This window comes from Petromyzon marinus, chromosome 29, assembly GCF_048934315.1.
Source record: "Petromyzon marinus isolate PM22_M1 ecotype Great Lakes invasive population chromosome 29, UKy_Petmar_22M1.pri1.0, whole genome shotgun sequence".
Taxonomy (NCBI): Eukaryota; Metazoa; Chordata; class Hyperoartia; order Petromyzontiformes; family Petromyzontidae; genus Petromyzon; species Petromyzon marinus.
The window spans coordinates 10803833-10827145 of record NC_133695.1 but is presented as its reverse complement, the minus strand read 5'-3'; the positions used below and the strand labels follow the sequence as shown (position 1 = coordinate 10827145).

General features: G+C 43.1%; 1 protein-coding gene across 2 annotated transcripts in view; it reads right to left on the bottom strand.

Moving 5' to 3' along the window:
• LOC116947174 (uncharacterized) overlaps positions 1 to 23313 on the bottom strand; it is a 78066-nt gene that overhangs the window by 5756 nt on the left and 48997 nt on the right. The window contains exon 3 of one of the 2 annotated variants that reach the window (XM_032962628.2): positions 12219 to 12396. In XM_032962628.2, coding sequence (XP_032818519.2) covers positions 12219 to 12396 — 178 coding nt within the window. Of the gene's footprint in view, positions 1 to 12218; positions 12397 to 12424; positions 15246 to 23313 lie in introns of those variants that run through there. The other variant, XM_076070556.1, reaches the window with a different exon arrangement.

The window sequence follows — 23313 nt, the reverse complement described above, 5'->3', positions numbered from 1 at the left end:
TGTTAACAGACGTCTTGGTGTGGGCAAGACAACGGGCGGTGTTGGAAAAAATACAGAAGAACATGACACAACATTAGTTTCGCATATCCTCGAATGGAACAATGTAGCAAATAAATCATAGCACAACGAAAAAAGACAAGTCACAATCACAATGCACTCGAAAAATAGCTATGATTCAAGTGCATAGAGTGCATTTTTGTAAACAATAGTATACTCGTTTAATTCCCTGTCATATGACGGGTTAATAAAAATGAAATTAAATGGAAAGGCGTGCCGGAATTATTTAATTATTTTTTAAAAAAAAAGCCGCATTTGGTGTAAATTGCCTTCCATGAAAAACGAAATGTTTAAAATCGCATGAAAATCCACGTAGCCTACCCAGCATTACACACAGCATACAGTTTTCAGACGTTAGCATACCTTGTCAACCCATAAGGTTTACCCGTGTACTTGGACTGTACAGGGGAACTGAGTGTTCAGGTCCATACGGCGTACAGCCGTTTAAATACGGGCATTTTTTTGTCTATTTGTGATGGGACTTGTAGGATGAACGTGGAGATGTATAAGGGCATGGGGTGCACAATAAGGTCTGGATTGGTCTGTAATAAGGTAGGCACAGATCACTAAAACTATACGTATAATCTTGCATCTTTCCAAAGTACGTGATATTGGTAAGATTTTTTAACTGTCGTAACTTCGGAAACAATGTCACATTTTGTTGCTTATAAATGTATCCTTCACCTCTCATTTATAAATAACCAAACACACGGAACCCAACGCAAGTCCACTTAACTTCCCTCTGCAGTCTACACCGCAATCAGTAATTATTCCCTGATCCGTGCACCCCAATTAAAGGATACAGCATGTATCCAACTGGCTATGTACGGTGCAAAAGAAGTCCAACACACACACATATATACATCTCTATGCGTTTCGAGCGTGCATCCCTCCACGTTGCACTATTTCTTTGAATCTTTTTGCTGCATTTTTTTTGTCAAGTGCACGACGATGGGGACCGTAGAAAGAGAGGCGCCAGTAAACGCACCGTGAAACAGGGCCGCGACTTGTGCACGCACCTCGAGGTGCACGTCGTACGCGTAGCGGCGATCGATCGGCCCACGCCGCTCGTCGTCCCCCCCTGCCCCGAAAGTCAAACCGGGTTAATTTGTCCGCAAAGCTCGTTTCGACCCTCCGCAATTAACTTAAATTTATCTTGACGACAATACTTCTGGAGAGCTGCATCATCAAACACGTTCTATTATAAGCGCAGGACACGCAAAGCCTCGGGTGGTTTATTGTCAATAATATAGCTGTGCGAATCGACTTTTCCAGGCCCATCGGTAAATAAACAACATTAACGAGGCTTACGACTGCCAAGCGGACTCTTTACTCATTACATTTTGTATAATTTAAAAATATATATATTTTTAACATATTTCCATTGGGTTATACTTTTGACGTTATCAGCAATTCTCTGACGATCAATACCATCTCCATATATCCTCATGCCTTTAATTCTTCAACCTCATTCTTTATAGACAATATATTCTCATACTTCTGTTAATTAGCCTTGGCGAGATCACGTTCCCTTGGCAGACTCTTTTCCGATACGTATTGTGTTTATTTCCTTCGCGCTGTTCCATCGGCGCAACTGATTTTGGTAATTTATATATACACAGTACTTTTTTAAGGCCTTTGTGCTGTATTGAAATAACATTGTCATGGACCTAATATCCTCCCATCGCTTGTGTAACGATGCCGACACACATCCTTGCTTTACTAAGAGCCGTTATTGTGGACACGAACAGCGATTCCTAGGCCCTCGACTTCAGTTCTTCAGGTTCCAACTTTGTCTACTCTCCAACCCTCTCTTCCCCTTGTGCGTATCCCCTTTTATATCCCTCGAGCTCCCTTTCTGGAAGGTTCACTCACCCCATTTCCCTCAGCCAATCCACGTCCTCCTCTAACGGTTGTCAACCGTTCCCTCCCACTGACAGTCCACTCTCGTTTCCCGCCTTTTACGTTTGAATTTCTCTCCACCAATGATTTCAAGTCTCTGTCCTTAGCCAATCCACTTTGAGGCCTCCCTGCACCAATCAGAGACCTTGACACACTTTCTAACTGTCCGTTTGCACGCGTACCATGTCAGGGAAGTGCTCCTTTGTTTGCGGCTTTACACGTGTATACAAATTGTTTATTAAGATCACGAAGGACTTAATAATTAAGAATAAAGAGGCCAAAGAAACAGAGTGGGGAAAGAAAGGTTTCTCTACCGTTTTGAGAATCAACGAGATTCTCAAAATGCCACATGAATATCAAATGTCACTGCCCTGGCTGTTGTAGATTATTCAAAAGCATTTGATTCAGGGAGAATTGATGCGGTCTTCCAAAGTATGTTGGTGATGTCCACCTCGAAGTCAATACTGTTTGGTGCTTCGGCTTTGATGATTAACACACATGGCTTCATTTGTCTTCTTGTGGTTGCGAAATAAAAAAGGAATTTGCTTTCACACACTTGTATTTTTCACAAACATGAGAACAAAACATTTGAAATTGTGGTATTTATTTTGCAAGACTAACCATTGCGAAACCATTCAATAATCCTCCATGTCTTTTCGCAATGCCATCGTATTATTTCTCGATGTATTTATTTACGGCTAATTTCATATATGTATCCATTACACCGGATAACAACTGGCTCTCAATGACCTACTTTTGGCAGTAATGTCACAGGAAGTAGGTCATTTTAGTGACAATTCCATATTCCAGATGAGTATAGAGCCATATAATAACAGCAGAGCTGGGTCTCTTTAAATGGCATTGGTTGTGCAAGCACTAACAGAATAAACCGCCAAACCTCTAAGGAAGGCCCTCTGCCATCACTGATGTTTGGCGCATCACTTTCATAAACATTGCTGCTGTTAGGCAGCACTGATGACAAAGGCTGGTGGAAGTTATTCTTCGACTCCTCATGAAAAGCCATGGAATTTAACTTCCTACTGCGGATATGACAGAGGTCAGTTAACAAACACCACAAACCGCTCACGATATACCGGCCTCTTAAATGCACCACGCATAATATAAACATATCTTTTGTTAGGCAGCCCTGGTGACAAAGGCCGGTGGAATTTTTTTCTCAGACTCCTAATGAAAAGCCATGGAATTTCACTTCCTACTGCGGATATTACAGAGGTCAGTTAGCAAACGTCCACAAATCGCTCACGAACCACGGGCCTCTTAAATGCACCACGCATAATATAAACACCCCGCGTGTACATGCGTTGGAATTTTATGAACCCCACGTAAAGCGGCACACGCTCGATATTGGGCGGTTGCGAATATAGGTAATTGTGTCGCGAATGCTTCTGAGGGAGGTTCCCGCTGCGGCTGTGTGCTTATCTGCGTAATGGCAGCAACCACTGAATCTCAGATAAAAACGGTAGCTTGGCTTTTGAAATTTACTTTGTTTCTGTTCAGAGAATTATGACCGTAGGTAATGTTCCCCCTTCTCCCCCCTCCCCGTTTTAAAATAACCATATTCAGTGCCAAATGTATTCATACAATTTCACACATTCAGATGTAACACTTAAATAGATTAATTTTTTTATTTTTCTAGAAAAACTAGACTGCAGTTCACTTATTCTCGGGATGCTTCAACACACTCACACAATGCATAATTCAAATGGGAAAGTGCAGGGAGAAGTTATAAAGACTGGGTAATTTCTCACACTTGGGGCTGTCCTCCTGATAGCACGAGATATTGATTTTCATTTTCATCTATTGTATTTTCAAGAATACAATCACAAATGCATCCTGCCATCGGCAAATAACTGCTACCGTGCTACTGCTTTGAGTTTTGAGACTTGTGTCGGGTAAAAACAGCCATTTCTGTGGCAAAGCAAGATACAACATTTGGATAACGTGATTTAGAATAAGGGCACGATAATTAAACTGAAGATCTCGGTGCTCTTGGTTCAGTTTTAAAAGACAAATCGACCTGGCGAGAGCGGTATTTATATGCTGATGTCACAATGCATATGAAAGAGCTGCATGTGGTTATTTTAGTTGAAGTAAAGTGAAGTCTTTGGCAACGTTTGAATCTAGTTTTTATTTTATTTAATGACTATAGCTGTATGTTCATAGATTACGAATAAATGCAATCGAGTGCATATGGGCAGACATTTGAAGAAGCAATTTTTTGGCCAAAATAAATGTTACCCCACACAGTCGCCTTGGCGATAGGTACGAAGTCAAGGGAGTCGGGGAGTTGGGGGTGGGGAGTGGGGTATGATTAAATATTTTCAGGTTATAAATGTTCATAACGTCGGTGATACTAGATCACAATCAGAAATAATTCACGCATGTCTGACAGATGATGAATGTTGAAATGGTGTAATTTCGAATAAATCTCAGATTCGATATGCTAAATTTTCATGTGAAAATTCTCTACAAATAACTTGTATATATTGCGATAAAAGCTCAAAACATCCAACTATAGATTCACATTTTAAACGACGTAATATTTTAATTGAGCCCACAACACTTAGAATAAATGCCCCAGAGTATTCATTGCCATAAATATTGCTTTTTTAATATCACCCATTATTTTTGATATTCACAATTCACAGTCTGTCAATGAAGTTGAAAGTTTTATGGAATGTTATAAAAATTGATTTATAGCACATGTTTTTATGAAAAAACTCTGACCTGATATAAAAAATACTGCACATGCTTACAGCCTATTTTATTATAATATATTACAGGTCTCCATAATTGTATGCGGGTTCGGTTTGTTTTAACACGTAGGCTTTCGCAACCAGTATTATTCATAATAAAGGTTTTTGGGTTCGTTTTCTGAGATTTTTCATAAATGCGGCTAACCTATTTCTACCTAAAATTCTCTGTATTATGTAGTTTGAATTCACTGATATGCGGCTGCGTGGTTGGACGTGGGACAACATAATACTGTGTGTTCTGTGCCTGCTATTTAGTAGGCAGCTGTCTCGAGAGGCTTCCCTTTGTGCGCCTTTCCCTTGAAACGCATCTACTACTGCCGCGTAAAGCGAAGGCAAACCTGCACTGTAATCAGCACATTCGGTAATTGTGTTATCTTATAGCCCAAGGCCATCACGAAGGCACTGCATTTCAAAGATAAGTATAGTCTGCCAGTAGCACGGTTGGCCACGTACGGTGCGAAATAAGTTAAATACACATGCATACAGGGGACGATGCCACTATTTGGTTATACCAAACTAAGTAATTTGAGAAGTGATTTACAAAAAGTGTAACCTGAGGTCGGCACACGTGGCTTCCTACTCTTATTAGGATCACATCGCGGGATCTGTAAGGTCCTCTGTGAAGCAGACGATAAGTATGAATGGTTCGTAACCGGGGAGGCATATATATTTTTTAATCTTTGTCCACTTCTTACATCGTACTGTTAGTGGTAATCGAGAGCAAAAATGTGCAGTCCTGCAATTGCTTGCTCACGTCCCTGCTGGCGGAAGGGGCCTCCGCTAGAGGGAGCTCTGCAGTGAGTGGTATTTGGTCTACTCTTCCACATTAACCTGGCGTGTTGGAAAGACATGGGCGTACCCCACACTACACCTTCCAAAACTACACGCCACGTGCCGATCAAACAACTATGGCATATCTATGGGACATTTTTTTGTCCATTGCAAAGTATGAAACATAAGAATAGGTGTTACCCTTTCTAGCAATAAAATAGGTGTTAAGATGTTCAAACACAAAATAGATAGCTTTTGCACGAAAGGTATAGGCTATTCAGTTTCAAAGGCAATGCATATATTATCAGAGCATGTTTGTTTGCATGTTTTACCACAAGTGCGTGTGGTTTATGCAGACTTGATTCCTTGCAAAAGGTATCTATTTGGTGTTTGAAATATCTTAACACCTATTTTATTGCCATATAATCTAAAACCTATTCTTATTTTTCAAACTATGGCGTATTCCGTTTACACCACTAGGTAAGATGTAATCGAAGCAGTGACTTCTCAATTGCAAGTCCAGTGTGCGACCCATTACACCACCATGGAAGCTCCCGAGAATAATCTTTTATAACGGTACAACATGCGTTTATACTGGAGTGAATAAAACCGAATTGCGTCAAATTGCAATGCACCATTTGTATCGTGTTTGTACAACCCACGTACTGAATGCCATCCAATCATAATACGTGCATGTCCAATAAGGAGCAGGCAAATCTCTTTCGGCATGTTATACCCACAACAAATCCTCCATAAAACTCCAGAGGCCACACTTCAATCGATTGAACGATCAATTCCATTATTTAGAACCTGACGAGAGAGCATTAAGATACAATAGCTCAATTTGGCAGCGCGTGGTGGTGGTGGCAGATGTGCTGGTGGTAGTGGTGGTGGCTCCCTGCGGCCAGAGTTCAATTCTCACGCACGGTCAACACGAGTTGACGAATATCTGAATTGGTCCTGGGCCTCCCCTACATCAACGGGGATATTTGTCTTGTCAGATCGGCGAGAGGTTGCTTGTCAGGTTTTTCCGAGGGGACGGGGGCCCTGAGGGCCCCGCATTTTGTTTTTACAATGAGCATCATTGCGAGACAGTCCATGACATGGGCGTCAGGCTATTCAAAACCAAATTGCACTCTGTGGCATTGTACATTCGTAAAGTGGGAACGGTGGCTCTAAAGTCACTGAATGTGCAGTCTCACACACACATGCACAGTGAGAGACACACGCAGCTACACACACACACAATGAGACAAAGATCCCCATATAGCCTTAACAGACTGTAGGGGCAAGTGCTGTTAGCGAGCACCTATAAAAGCAGGCACGGCACACGAGGGGGAGGGTGGCCCACACCACGCCTGGCCGCCGTTGTCTTCCTAGCGGCAATGTTTACACATCGCACCGGGTACTAATTTGAGGCTGAGTCGACCTAGGGGAGGCCCAGGACCGGCTCAGATAATCGTCACTGGTGTTTGCAGCGCGCTAACCACTACACTACCGCTCACACATACACACACTGTGAGACACAGACACACACAGACAGAAACACGTTGTTTACTGTTTACCCTAAAAATACCCGCTCCTGTACAGATTACACAACCGTAATTACCCCTGCAATGACTGATTATTGAGCGTAGCGGCCACCACGTCGCGTTAGTGAGTTTAACTCGTTAATTGTCTTCACAGAGTCTAGAGGAAATGTGGTATTCTCTGCGAAATTTATCCAACCACAACAATAACGTAAAATAATTTACAGTAAACACATTTTCTGATTGAATTTTTTCTGGAATAAGACGAGGATCCTTTATATATTCGAGGCCATATGGGAAAGCCTGGTCTCAAGTCAACAGAGCTCTCTACGCTCAGCAGACATAATGCCTCCTGTCAGCAAGTATAAATAACAGCAAGTATAAATGACTTGCTGATGAGACTGTTGTTGCGTCGCTAAAGAGGGCTTGCTCTGCGTCTGCCCGCAATTGTCCGGATCCTGGGTTCGAATCCAGTGCTTTAAGAAAATAAACACGAAGTCAAGGTGAATTCATTGCTCAAATGGGCATTGCGGCTTTGTTTGCCTTTGGTGCTCATCTCCTGTTTACAGGCCCGAGCCAGCGATCAATACTCCACTTCCCTATGATTCGGGTGAGGTTTAGCTATCGGACGACCGGGTCTGTTGAATTTCCCACAAAGTGGTGCGTTTTTTTTATCGACCCGGACAGGATGATGGGTTGAGTCCACCCGCAACCAGGATGTGAACTCGCAACCTTCTGATTTCGAGTCGCAATCAGAAGGTTGCGAGTTCAACCTAAACACTGGCTTTGAGATTGTTAAAAAATATAAACCAGGTAAAGCCCTCTCAGATATATAGCTCTTTTGCAGAAACGACCTGGCCACAAATGATAGCACAACGTCGTGGCTTATCACGTGGACATTTATACTCTACGGGTATGTTTCTATTGTGGAGGCTGGGTCACCAGTTGCATAAACTATTCTTAAACAGGCACATGACGATGCATCAATTCATCAACTAAAATAGATTCTTACACTTGCACGTTATTACGACGCCGGAATCAAGTTGTGTGCGTGAGAACTGATTACATACCACTTCTACAAATCAAGTAGAAATGTTATATCTTGATTTGAAGCTTTCGTGACTGTAGGAATCCATACTCTTTGGTTCTTTCGGTAAAGTCACGGAGGTAGAAAAATAATTGATCACGACGTTTCGATTGCAACACAAGCAATCGTCATCAGGTGAGTTTTTTTCTTGCTGTAGTTGTCTCACCTGATGACGACTGCTTGTGTTGCGATCGAAACGTCGCGATCTATTTTTTTTTATACCTACGTGACTTTACCAAAAGAACCAAAGAGTATAGAAATGTTATAGTTATGATGACTGCTTCAAGGTTCCCCTGAACTGAATGAATGCTTTTTTCATAATCGGTAAGCTCCAGGAATAATGTAATGCAATTTGATATTAGTTCCTCTATTTTTAGGATTTGATTGATCGTCTGCATGTGTGCTCAATGGCACAAATGCCTTTCCTGAATTTTGCTAGGCCACTGAAACGTCCACGTTAGGTCCATGGCACTATTCCAAAACTGTACAAATAAAACCAGACAATCAAAACGTATATATTGCAAATTTTGATTCTTGAACAGAATTAAAACTAAGAATGTTCTGATGCTGCGTTCATTGGCAGTGGTGCAGAAGCACAATGAACATACACAAACTCAACACACGTGAACAACACTGTGGCCTCAGAAGAAAAAATATATGTGACGTTTCAGGCCATGGTCATTGCCTGAAACGTCGCCAATTATTTATATTTTAACGATTGTTTGACCAGCGAACTCAGTTTCTCAAATGGAATTGTGACTCTGATCTAAGTCAACGAGCTATAACAAGTCATCATGGGTGAATCAGTACACATCCCTGGTTTGTATATGCACACACACACATACGATGGTATGAATACACGTACATGTTTAAATGGCATTCAATTGTTGCCATGTTTTCCTTTTAAAGGTTTTGCTACGATTAGCACGCACCTCCGATTAGCAGGGTTGGCTACGTACGGTGCGAAATAAGTTCAACATACACACACACACGTATATATTGTTGTCTAATGGATAACAGTTTCATATCCCATTGTTTTTCAGGCATCGCGTTTAAAGTCCAGTTTGCAACTACAAGTCAACTCGCGCACCAAATTAATCCCCCCTCTGATGCTCCTTGCCGTTGCCTGTAACTGCGGCCAGTGCACTGTATGTATAGTGTTTGTTTTTAACGCAGTGCCACTGATGAGGGTGGTGCACTTGTGACTCGTGCTTTGCTTAAGCTCGGCACTGACGGCGTATTTGGAAGATCGGCGTGGAGTAAGCAACTCGCTCTTGTTTATTTATTTTTGTCGTGAAATCGTTTTCAGAGAGCATGACGAGGTCTCGCGATGGGCCTTTTAAGGCTCTGGAACTAACACGTGTGATGTCACGTGGTGTGCAAGTCGATGGGTGACTACGCTCCCTCAGTGGTGTCCCTAGTAGAACACAGCTTCATTCTATTCATCATCACCCCGTCATTTTTAACAACTTTGGTATATTAATAAACGCGCAAACATAATTCAAACTAGCAGACCGTTGTTATTCTTGGAAGTTTATTGCCCGCAGGTTTTTCTTTTTTGAATCTGGGAAGACACTAATGGTGCTGTCATGATGATGTTTTATTCACGCACTGCTTCATGTTTATTTAAATTTGTAGTTATTATTCATCACTTGGAAAACACTTGGCATTATTAGGTCGCTCATTTCTAGGAAATGCAGCACATAATGTAATTGAGTTACGTTATTTTACAAATGTGCTACGCCACTGCAGAGTGTTGGAGAATGTCCCACGTTCTCAAACACAGTAAAAGAGCAAGTGGCCCGAGAGACAAACCAGTGGGCCAGTGAATTTGCTCCACGTTAGATGACAGTCCTGTGAGAGAGTTTGTCTGTCACACCAGGCGGGGAAGGGGTATCCCTACAGTCTGTTGTCCACACACCTCCGATTAGCACGGTTGGCTACGTAAAGTGCGAAACAAGGCCGTAGCCATGGAGTCAACATTGGGGGGGACCAAATCTTCCAGGGGGTCTAGGTTCCCCCCCCCCCCCAGAAAAAAAATATCTAAATTTGAAAACTCATTTCCTGCCATTTCCTGTATAAAATATTTTAAAAATTCACTAACACATGGGATGGACTTTTTATTTATTTTTTACAATAATGTCTAATAGTGTATTGTATTACGATGCTCTGTTTTTTAATTTTATACATTTTCTTGTTTCATTGTATGTAATGGCAGAGATTAGGGATTCATAAAGTACAACCATAACCACAATCATATAAACAGAAATCTATGCATTGTTATATAAAGACAAGTCCAGATTTTGTGGCCAAGGTTTAGCAAAGTGTTGTTTTTATTAACATAGCATCGCAATTATTTTGAAAAATATTTTTTATAGCAATATATTGGGGGGGGTATTTTGAGCATATTTGATTATTGGGGGGAATGTGCCTCCCCAATATATATAGTGCAATATATATAGTGCAAAATAAGTTCAGCATACATATGCACGTATAGTGGCGGACAATTTAATTTTTTTTTGATCTATAGAAATGTTTTTAATTCGAAAGTAAAAAGCGTCTCCTTGCTTCTAACAATCACGAAGTTGTGATAATATTAATTGGCGGCTACAAAGAAAGTGGTCAAGTTGTGGTTTCCGCATAGAACCACCGCTCGGGATGCGCCGATGGGCGGTTCCAGTGTTGGGTTTTTGGTTGTACTGCGGGTTGCTCGGGGGGGGGGTGGCCGAAACGTCAGACATCACGCTGAACAGCACTCGGTGGAACAGCCTGAAAACACATCGCAGAGCCGTACGGCACAGCAGCAAAAACCCACGCAATTTGGGCTCGTCTCATCAACCCCCCTTGGAGGGTGAATCAGGTCATCATTTGTGCTCCGACATGGATCTCAGCTGACATCGTTTTGGGGGCTGTGAGTCGAGTGCTGTCTGACTCTGATGACACCCAAGGATAGGGGCCATAACACTGACAGGCATCTTTCTACCCTTGTACCCTGACGTGACATCCTCTTAACAGCAGATGACATGATTTGAATGTGCCCTGCAGAAAGATAAACACAGCTGGCTCCATCCTCTGCCGAGGGCATAACGGTGGCCAGCTGGGTCACTTGGACACACTCATCTCACTCCACATTCCTGCGATAGGGACGATAATTGATTGTTGACTTCCCCACAAAGTTGCTGATCGTGTTATTAAAGCGCCTCGACTGGTCGATCTTGACCAGTGTTGGAATTTGTTCGCTGATTTTCGCTATCGGCACATGGCAAAGCAACAGCTAGGACACTCAAGGGGACACCTTTTAATAATTGTGGCACTAAAGCACAAACAATCATAGCCCTACCACTCCACTACCTTCATTGCACACAGGACTCTTATCTAGAACTTGCCTGCAATGCTAAGGCACCTCCGTACGAAAATAAGTTGTGGATTAGTTGTGGTTAGATCTGACATTTACTTATGAATATTAATAAAGTACTGCTTTAAACAAGAGTAATCGTGCGTACACAAGGATTATGCAATTCTTTCCAACACTTGTTTTTCTTTGGAAGTATTTTTTTAGTCGCACAGGAGACAACGTGTAACCGTCTGGGCAAAACGCGTTCCCGTACAGTATTTGCAAACAATCCTCGATGCTCCGGTTTATATCCCCAAGTTTTGGGGAACTCTTTTACCAATGTATCTGGTGGTTTTCTCTTGGATAATAGCAACACAAGTGTTTACAAAAAAATATGTTACTATTGGACTATCTATTTAGCGAATTATCGTGACCCCACGTTATGGATGGACTGACATTCAGCCACCTTACCAGTTTTCTATACGTAAGTTTCGAATAGCAACACTCAAATTTAATTCATATCAGATCATATTACCGAGAGTTATCCTACCTCCACGTTACAGCCAAATGGACGACAGGACAGACGTCCGTACAGAGGCTGACGAATTGACGCTTTCAACTTCTAATCGTAAAGTGTGAATAACGAACACGCGTATTTCCCTATAAATGGAAGTGTCCGCAGAGCGTGGTAGTAGTAGTTATGGTGGTGGTTACGGTGGTGGTGGTTATGGTGCTGGTGACTATGGTGGTGAGCGTCTGACCGATAAACTCGAAGGCCTCCTCGAAGTACTGGCGCAGGTTCTGCTTGTCGCTGTCGTTGGCTGGCAGGCGCTTGTAGTGCAGGCCGCCGCGCTCGTAGTGGTAGAGGGGCAGGTGCGCCGTGACGTTCAGCACCAGGCCGATGCCCAGCCGCTGCAGCTTGCTCAGGTCCTGGGCGTCCTATAGAGTGGCACGCGTGGAGCGAACGGCCACAGCACGCCCACAGTGGCACGGGCAGGGGGGGGGGGATACACACCAGTGAGGTGGGCTGTGGACTCCCGTAATGAAAAAAGCACAAACAGTGCCTATGAAAATGAGTACGTATGTCAATGTTGGACTTCTTTCGCACCGTACGTAGGCAACTGTGCTAAGCGGGGGAAGGACAAGAAACTAAACACAAAAAGCGGTTCTAAAGAAATGCGTTTTAATTATATACCTAAAAGTGCATAGCTCCATTGGCTTCCTAATATCTGAAGGAAAGGCGTTCCAGATGGCCACAGAAGCACATCTGACACCGCGCGGTGCGGTAACCGTCTTTGATGGCACTATGTAGCAAAATTTTTGTTCCTGGGTAGTAAGTATTATTTCCTAATTGCTTCTGCCTAAAAAGTATAAAAATGGCTATTATTCCCCACAAACTTTGCTTTTGTGACCAGGACAATGATATTTTAAAATTTACCTATTTTCAATGAGAAAACGGGCGAATTTGTGTAACATAAAGTCAGAAAACAACAACATATGAATAAAAATGTACATGTATTATCCTAAAGTAATACAAAATGACTACAAAAGATTTAGAAGTGAGTAGTTTTTTGAGATTTACGATTATACTGTAAATCACTTTCACGAATCAGCCCCAAAATGTAGTCTCCCATCGTGTTCTCGTTATACTGTCCTTGGTAGCGGCGTTCAAAGTCCAGTATTTCCTGGTGGAAGTGCTCGCCTTGCTCCTCTGAGTACGCTCCCATATTCTCCTTTAATTTATCAAGATGAGCATTAAGGATATTGACTTTGAGGGATATCCTACAGCCCATTGTGCCGTAGTTCTTCACCAGTCTCAACCAGCTCTACATAGTTTTCGACCTTGTGATTGCCCAGGAAGCCACAAATCACTGCAACAAAGCTGTTCCAAGCCACTTTCTCCTTACGAGTGAGCTTCTTGTGGAATTAATTGCACTCCAGGATCTTCTTTATCTGTGGTCTGATGAAGACACCGGCTTTGACCTTTGCCTCAGACAGCTTAGGTTAGAAGTCTTGAAGGTACTTGAAGGCTGCCGACTCCTTATCTACAGCTCTGACAAATTGTTTCATGAGGCCCAAGTTGATGTGCAGTGGTGGCATCAGCACCTTCCAGGGGTCCATCAGTGGCTCCCACTTGACGTTGTTCCTCCTCACAGAGAACTCGGTCCGCTGTGGCCAGTCCCGCCTGTGGTAATGCGCCTTGGTGTCCCTGCTGTCCCAAAGGCAAAGATAGCAGGGAAACTTGGCAAAACCGCCTTGGAGACCATTCAGGAATGCCACCATTTTGAAGTCTCCGATGACCTCCCATCCGTACTCATCATACTTCAAGGTGTCCAGCAAGGTTTTGATGCTGTTGTAATCCTCCTTGAGGTGCACCGAGTGAGCCAGGGGAAGAGACGGGTACTTGTTACCATTATGGAGGAGCACGGCTTTCAGGCTCCTGGATGAGCTGTCAATGAAGAGGTGCCACTCATTCTGGTTACAGGCGATTCCGATTGCCTCGAACAGACTGGTCACATTGTGTCAGAAGCAGAGCCCATCTTGACGGGTGAACATGCTGCAAAAAGGTTGGTGATGCTTCCTCTGATCTGCGACTTGCACACTTTCATCCAACAAGTTCCACTGCTTGAGCCTAGACGTCAAAAGCTCGGCATTGGACTTGGTAAGACCAAGATCTCTGATCAAGTTGTTTAGGTCTTTTTGGTTGGGGTAGTATGGGTTTCTCTCCTCAGCTCCACCTCTGACATTGTCATCTGGATCTACAACGTCTTCCTCGCTCTCTGACTTGCTGCTCTCTTCTAAAGACGGCTGCTCTCTCTCCGGAGGAGTGGGTACAGGGAGCTCATGGCAGTGTGGCACCGGGGTAATGGATGAAGAAGGTCCGGATACGTAATAGCAGGTGCATTCTTGCCAGTCCGACGTTTGGAAGGGTCCACCACGCAGAAGTAGCAGTTGCTTGAGTGGTCATTGGGTTCCTGCCAAATTATTGGGATAGTGCACTTCATGGCTCTCTTTTCCCCTCTGTACCATCCTACAAAAATACACTTATTTCACCCATGACTAATGTGTAAGAGATTCTCGCAACATTTTTCATATATGATATATTTTTTCGACAACATTGAAAATTGTAAAACATTTTAAAATTAAAAACTTTTACAATTAAAAAATTTGTAACAAATTTTATAACATAAAATTCTGAGCAATAATTGTCCATCTTACCTTCCAGAGTTTTTTGCATTGCTCGCAGGTGAAATGAGGTGCTCAGGGTTTGTCTTGATCCCTGACAGGCATGCCAAAATATGCCTTATAGGCCTCATACATCTTAGCAGATGCTTCCACAGACTACTTGTTCGCTCTTGTCTTGATAAATTGGCCGCAGACATAGCAAAATGGGTCTGCCGGATGCTTGCAGCCTCTTGATGCCATTTCAGAATAATGCAGATATATATATCCACTTAGGCAGCTGGAACATAAACTGAACTGGTGGCCTTGCTGAAGGCCCCTGTATTTATACTACTACATATATTACTGGACAGTTCTAGAATGTTCAAGAAGCTACTCCAAGTTTACTCAGCACTGAATATATCTGGAATGTTCTGGAAAATAGGTCGATTTCAAAATATCACTGTCCTGGTCACAAAGGTAAAGTTTTTGGGGAATAATAGCCATTTTCTGTACTTTTGAGGCATAAGCAATTAGGAAATAACACTTACTACCCAGGAACAAAAAAATTGTTACACAGTGTGGTTAGCCAGAAGCCACTGCAGCTCGCTCTGCTCCTGGGCGTCCTATAGAGTGGCACGCACAGAGCTAACGGGCAGAGCACGCCTGTGGGGGGATACATGGCAGTTATTATTATAAGTTATTATTGTATTACTTTATTTTTATTGTATTACTTTATTATTATCTCCCACACCTTAGATTAGCGCGGTTGGTCACGTACGGTGTGAAAGAAGTTCAACGTACATACAACAGTCAGATGGGTTGTGGGCTTCTGTAATGAAAAACACAAAAAGTGCCTATTAAAGGATTCAATCTAAATGTATGCCCGATCATTATCCTAGTTGCAGGTCTATCACCGACCTTGACTGTAATGCATACTCCATTAGCCATCGTCAAATCCTTAACCCTAATCCTACATCTACACCGAATTAGATTGAAAACGCATTTCCTTATAACTAACTGTTTTTTGTGTTTAGATTGTTGTCCTTCCCCCGCACCTCCGATTTGCGCGGTTGGCTACATATGGTGCAAAAGACGTTAAACATACGTACATACCTACTAACCTAACCAGCATAGCTGTAAAGTAAAAAAAAATGAAGTCAAAGTGCTTCCTTACTTAAATGAGAACTGAAGCAGCCTGAGAAAAGTTCTGGAATTTCCACATTCCCATGATGGAGGCGAGTCTATCCATTGGGCAAAGTCGATTTCTCCACAAAGTGGTATGCATTGTATCGACCCCGAGAGGGATTATGGGTTTTAGAAAACCCACAGCCAATTTGAAATGGGCAACTTTCCGATGACGAGCCATTCGCTCTACAGCTCAGCCACTGGGCTGGTATATTAGTTCACTCTTAGTCACACACTCAGCTTTCTTACACACAGGTCTAATTTCAAGTGTGAACCAATGCGGTGTTCACAAACAAAGCACCTCTTACCAGATTGCCCTCTTACAAAATAAGTCACGTTAGCGTGTCTCTATGTATCAGCTGCTTTTGACTTCTTACAAAGTGGTGCTCGTTTTATTGACCCGGGAGACACGATGGGACCACTAGCCACGATGTGAGCTAACAAGCTGCAGAATTGTGAGTTTGAACACCTTTTCCACAGTGCTGCCCGACCGTATCATGGCACAGAGTCTGGCATCACATATCTAATTAACCTTTTCCTCAGTATGAAGAAAACCATCTTCACGTAAGGCCCTGCTGCTGCTCACAGGATTTAGAGCCAGCTGGAGCAATTTTGGGTTTATCTAACGACCCAAAAAAATCCATTATGGACCCTTTCTATGGGTCCATACGTGATCAACGATGTCATTTAAATTATATATTTTTTAATGGCGAGGGTGGGAGGACGGTAATGGTTGATGGCCTCAATTTAACATTTCTTCCACCAAACTTGGCGTCCCGTGGCATCGGGTGACGTCGCCTTTGTTCGTGTGAAGACACGCTAGACGAGTACATGACGTAATTTATCTGGAAAAGACAAAAAATTGTCCTTAAAACCCCCTAAATCGATTTGTTTCTAATCCAAAACTCATCCATAGTCCTCACCCCCTCTTGGACATCGCTTGCAAAGTGCACGGCCCCACTGGCATGGAATTGCTTAGTCCAACAACATCCATCCCAAGAGGCCAGAGCGATCACCCAGCGGCGGCTCCCTCTCGTCACAGTGAAAACCCCTACGGGAACGTCTGCTTTTGAGCGATGGGGATGCTACAAAGGTGAAGGTTGCCGTTATTCATGGCTGTTTTGGAGTCGAATTGTAATTTTTTATCAGAGTCTCTGTTGACATGACATGGGATGGGAATATACAGCGCTGGGAAGCAGTTGGAAGAACAACAATGGGTTTAAATTTTGATTTAAAGCTTTCGTGACTGCAGGGATTCATATTCTTGGTTCTTTCGGTAAAGTCACGTAGAAGGGAAACAATAAAATAATAAAAAATTAAAACAATTAAATTCTCACGACGTTTCGACTGCAACACAAGCAATCATCATCAGGTGTGAAAACCACAGCAAGAAAATTTGAAAAAAGTGTTTTTAACGTTAGCACGACAGAGAGCGATTTGGCAGTTATTCAGATGGACGAGTCCATCTATGTTCGGAAAAGAGGAGGGGCGAGACGAAAATAATGGATGAGGTCTGAAAGCCACCGTAAGCGTGAACAATCAATTAAGACCAGAAATGGTTTATAAAATCCTTCCAATGATTGCTAAGCCAGAATCCATCTTCTTAGTTGAAATTGTCTTTGTGTTTGTATATGTGGATAGCCTCATGAACGAATCTCTCATGGTAGCCAGATGGCTTGCAAAGAACCTCTGTCTTGGAGAAGTCAATGTCATGTGAGCCTACTGAATTATAACAGTGATCTGCCACGGCCGAGGTGTTAGTCCTACCATGTTTTAGGTCTGCTTTGTGTTCATGAATGCAGTCCGAGACATGTCGTTTGGTTTCTCCAATGTAACTACTACCACAGAGGCAACTTAGTTTGTAGACGCCAGGGTACTGTATGTCCGAAATACAGTACCCTCTTTTCCGAACATAGATGGACTCGTCCATCTGAATAACTGCCAAATCGTTCTCCGTGGTGCTAACGTTAAAAAAACGCCACTTTTTTCAAATTTTCTTGCCGTGGTTTTCACACCTGATGATGATTGCTTGTGTTGCAGTCGAAACGTCGTGAGATTTGTATTGTTTTATATTTTTATTATTTTATTGTTTCCCTTCTACGTGACTTTACCGAAAGAACCAAGAATATAAAAATAACAATGGGTTTATTTTATCAAAGCATATTCAGGTCCTCAAGCGTCCCTTAATGCTCTAGAATGCCTGCCTTCTCTCCCCTCCTCGTATATTGTAGCAGCTGAAAGCCGTGGTAAAATACTCATACGGAGCAGCACCAACAACATGAGCTATCACCATCGCGTAACCTTGATGACACATGGCGCGTTATGAATTTTCTTGCCGCTTCAGCAACTCGTACAATTTTTTTTTAAAAATTGGCAAATTAATTGCTTATTAATCTCGTGCAATGGCCAATCTCTCCCAGAGTCTGGTGGGGGGCGGTGGGTTGGAAGGGGGGGGGAGGTGGTGGGGAGTTGGGCGGCTCCCTGTGGCCTTGTGATAACCTCTGACAGCTCGCTCACAAGGGCCCTCACTGCGCGATTGGCCCCGGCCAACGTTGCTGCGGCGTTGCGCGCGGCGGGGTCATTGTTGTCACCCCAGGTAGAACGCATGCGCTTGCTGTGCCGGGTTGCCCGCTCACACTTTTTTCCATACGGCTTCAGCATTCGGCCCTTCTGTCCCACTCCCAGCTGCAACTCTTACAGGCCTCGCCCGTTGCAAACGGGACGGTGAACATCGTTGGGCCGTCGCCAGGTTAAATTACGTCGGTTGAATTCAATTGAAACCCACAATTTATTGTTATGTTATATATCAGTTTCTTTTGGGGTTATGTTGTGCGAGTATAAACGTCATTTTTTTTTATAACCCTCCCACCATCAAGCAGAGCCAATCACATCCAGTTGTCACATGGGCAGAAATGCCCAAACAAGGAAAACATCACATTTGAACTGAAGGTAAGGGTGCAGCTCTGCAATTTCTTGCTCGTGCCATCGAATTCGAATCAGAATAAATACTTTTGCTGGAGGAATCCGATGAGCTATGAAGCTCCTTTTCACAGATTCCTGACGTAAGGGCCTCCACAAGATGGAGCTCCAGAGGGTACCTCTCGAGAGAGGGTATTTGACCTCCTCTTCCACACTTTACCCCATCACGTGTGACCTGCTGACTGACTGTGGTGGACCCATTTATATTGCTGGTTGGACAGAGATCAGGGATTTAATTTTTCAATGTCATGTTTTTGTATTGTTTGTTGTTGTAACGTTCTTATCCGCCCGGTCTGGCTGGACATAAATCAACTACGCCCGCTCCATTGCGATTTATCTTCCGTGCAGGTTTTTCTCCCTCCGTCATTGATTGTAATACAAACATCACACTTGATTCCTATATGCATTATTCCTGTATTATGGATGATATTGGTAGCGAAAGCCTCCTACGTGTTAAACTAAATGTACACTAATTCCCGATTCGTGACCCACAGAAGGTTGTTGCATTTTTAATGGTCCGCGAAGATGAGGCTGCCCGCTTAGTCCTCAAGTCTCGCAGTCATTGCGCTCTGAACTCGCTATTGTGCATTCATATTTTATGCGTACTTACAGTGAGGGAAAAAAGTATTTGATCCCCTGCTGATTTTGTACGTTTGTCCACTGACAAAGAAATGATCAGTCTATAATTTTAATGGTAGGTTTACTTGAACAGTGAGAGACAGAATAACAACAACAAAATCCAGAAAAACGCATGTCAAAAATGTTATAAATTGATTTGCATTTTAATGAGGGAAATAAGTATTTGACCCCCTCTCAAACAGAAAGATTTCTGGCTTCCAGGTGTCTTTTCTACAGGTGTAGTGGAGTAGAAAGGTGCGTATTGCATGGAAACAGAGACAGTGCGGGTTATGTTGGGTCAGCCTGTCACGAAGGCAAATACAGTGCAGGTCATGTTAGGGCAGCCAGGTGCAAGGGCTGGGATGATGAGGTAATGGTTGGGCCAATTAAGCCAGAGGACCAGCGACGGCAGTGATTGGCTGGGGCTGTTGTCAAGGGCGAGGAGGCGTCGAGATGTCTGGAGAAAGACAGGTGTTCTGAGGACGCGAAGCGTGGGGAGGCACGCGGGCCAATTAATTAGGGGTAATGAGAATGGAGATACAATGGGGAGACACACAGAGAGTCGGGGAGTTGGAGTTGGGAGCTGGACGAGGCAAGACGCGGAGTTGAAACAGAGTTTGGAGACAGAATTGGAAACAGAGTTTGGAGACGGAATTGGAAACAGTGTGGAGCGGAGTTGAAGAAGAGAATAGCCAGCAGTGGAGTAAGCATAACGATAGTGGAGCTGAAGAGAATAGCCAGCAGTGGAGTGAGCATAACGATAGTGGAGCTGAGGAAGAGAAGTAGTTAGCAGTGGATAGAGAGCGTAGCGATAGCGGAGCTGAAGAAGAGAATAGCCAGCAGTGGAGTGAGCATAACGATAGCGGAGCTGAAGAAGAGAAGTAGTTAGCAGTGGAGAGGGAGCGTAGCGATAGCAGACCTCTGTGATTGCCACCAAGTACTAAGTCATTGCAACTCCACGAGGTGAGATCTTGCATGGAGCCCCAGGCCGAGGGAGACTGACAGTTCTTTTGTGTTTCTTCCATTTGTGAATAATCGCACCAACTGTTGTCACCTTCTCACCAAGCTGCTTGGCAATGGTCTTGTAGCCCATTCCAGCCTTGTGTAGGTCTACAATCTTGTCCCTGACATCCTTGGAGAGCTCTTTGGTCTTGGCCATGGTGGAGAGTTGGAATCTGATTGATTGCTTCTGTGGACAGGTGTCTTTTATACAAGTAACAAGCTGAGTTTAGAAGCACTCCCTTTAAGAGTGTGCTCTTAATCTCAGCTCGTTACCTGTATAAAAGACACCTGGGAGCCAGAAATCTTTTTGATTGAGAGGGGGTCAAATACTTATTTCCCTCATTAAAATGCAAATCCATTCATAACATTTTTTGACATGCGTTTTTCTGGATTTTGTTGTTATTCTGTCTCAAACTGTTCAAATGAAGCTACCATTAAAATTATAGACTGATCATTTCTTTGTCAGTGGGCAAACGTACAAAACCAGCAGGGGATCAAATACTTTTTTCCCTCACTGTAGAGTCGACTTATTTGTGCATTTTGGTATAAACGAGTCGACTGTGAGGTCCATTCAAAAGAACGCGAATGCAATCGGGGAAAGTGTTGTGTCGAGCGCTTCCCCAGAGTGCTAAAATTATAACAACTCTGCAGCGTTGTTATTAAACACCGGCATCCTCCTGAATTCCTCACCATCACCACCACCTCCATCGTCGTCGTGGTTAATGTAGACTCGATGCCTTGCAAAATGTGTCTATGTGGTGTTTGAACATCTTAACACCTCCTCTGTTATTGCCAAAAAGGGTAAAGCCTCTTCTTCTTTTCATCCTTTTGATACTGGCAAAAAGGTCCCAAAGATAATCTTCATCTGTTTCCACCCGTGCGGGGATAAAGCGTTGCTCCCTCGCACGCGCGGGGTTTTCCTGTGGGCACTCCAATTTCGTACCCACTTGTAAAAAACAACCCAGAAATTGTGCCAGAAAAGTCTTAAAATAAAAACCCAATTCATCAGGACCCTCCTGAAATAGAGTCAATGGATTCACTGTTGCTTTCCTGCAAAATAATTTAATTATTGTTCCATTGGCTCTGAAAAACACAATTGCTTTATAATGAACCATCTTTGGCCAATTCACCGTGAATATTTCTCCTTTAAGGGCTTGATCGTATAGATGGCAGCAGGTTACTTAGGGGGGCACTTACCCAGCAATATTAAGACCGTATATTCTATCCCAGGCTCCCATGCGATATTAAATCAACTCACCATGCCAAGCAATTTTCATGGTGTCCGCCTGGTCATCAAATGCAGTGTGAAATTAAGCATTGGTAGTATTTGTTTTACTATTCAAATTGGCCAATCCCAGCTTTGAGGTCTTATTTAGCACGAGTGGAGAGCAGATTATTTAATGGAGATCTGTATAAAAACATATTCTGATTTGCAGAGTAAACATTGCGTGAAGTCGATAATCATATAAATAAAAGTATGACCATTATTTATTGATTCAGGAAAACCTGAAGTGAGCATCAAACATCATCCTGCTTGGGATGGTTGACGAATCTGTTCGTCGAGTATCTTTGGATTGAGAGAGAAAAGCGGAGTAGCCGGAGAAATCCCCTGAAGGTAAGAATCAGAATCTTTATTTATACTGCAGGAGGAATCAGATGAAGCTATTCAGCCCTTTTTCAGAGACGTCTAGGAGGGGCAGGCCAGCAGGTGACATCAACAAACAATACAAAAACACCGATAGGATTGCAAAGTATAGGAAAGGTAAGCAAATCAATAAAAATAAACTGAAAACAAAGTTGTTATCATTTAACGACCAATATTATCTATAACAGAAAGTCTCCACAGCTCTAGGCTGTCGCCTGACGAGGCTGGTTGTAATTACCGACGCAATGTCGTACTCGAATTGTAAATGTTATGGTTTTACGCTCCACCACACCGGTGTGCTGAACTAGTAACTAGTTGTCATGTTTTGTTTACGTGACAATCCTGACTCTTTGGTTGTGTCGGTGGTGGTGGGTTTAAGGACAGACTTATATTTACGTGCTCTAATCCCAAAAAAACCTCTATTACAGATATATATATATTTTTTATTTTACCAGGTAAAGCCCACTGAGCTATTCGTTATTTTTCAAATGCGACCTGGCCACAAATGATTGCTCAACAAGGTGGCTTATTGTGTAGAAATGTATAGCGAACCAAATAATGTATAGTGCAAGGTAAATAAAGAGACAAACAACTGTAAATAAATTACAGAAGTACAACAGCCAAACGCAAGTTCGGGCAAGGCAGCCCAAACAACAACAAGTTCCAGGCCACACAAAGAGAGGTGAGTGAATCTCGCAGGAGGTCCAGCACAAGAGCAGCGAGGAACCTCTCCCTCGACGCGGGCGGTGCCTCGCTCTACCCATTCACTTTTTCCAGGGGGCTCCCAACACGGAGCGAAACGTCGGACATCGCTCCGAAGGGCGGCAACCTGAGAAGACGTCGGAGAGCTGTTATTTGAAGATGTACGTATCGTGTTGAACTTCATTCACACCGTGCGTAGCCAACCGCGCTTAACCTGAGTTGGGGAGGAAGGACGCAAAAATATTGAGCCTTGCAAATATTTAATGTCTGCACTGTTGCCTCAAGTGTATTTTATTGAAGTGTATTTTATAAGAAGAAAAGGGGTTCTGCTACTTTAAAACCACACTGAGGCATTTGTTACATGACGGGCACATTACAAATGGGAGCTGTTGCTGCCGCTTCTGTTGTCGTACAGAGTTTCTAAGTGGAAACATGTTTAACTTTTAACCTAAATGGCTGTTCACAAAAAAATTCTCCCACTGTCTCCCAAATGCTGCAAATACTACTGGCAAAGCGCGTTAGAAACCTTGGGGTCGTCGCTGATCCAGGACACTTCTTCT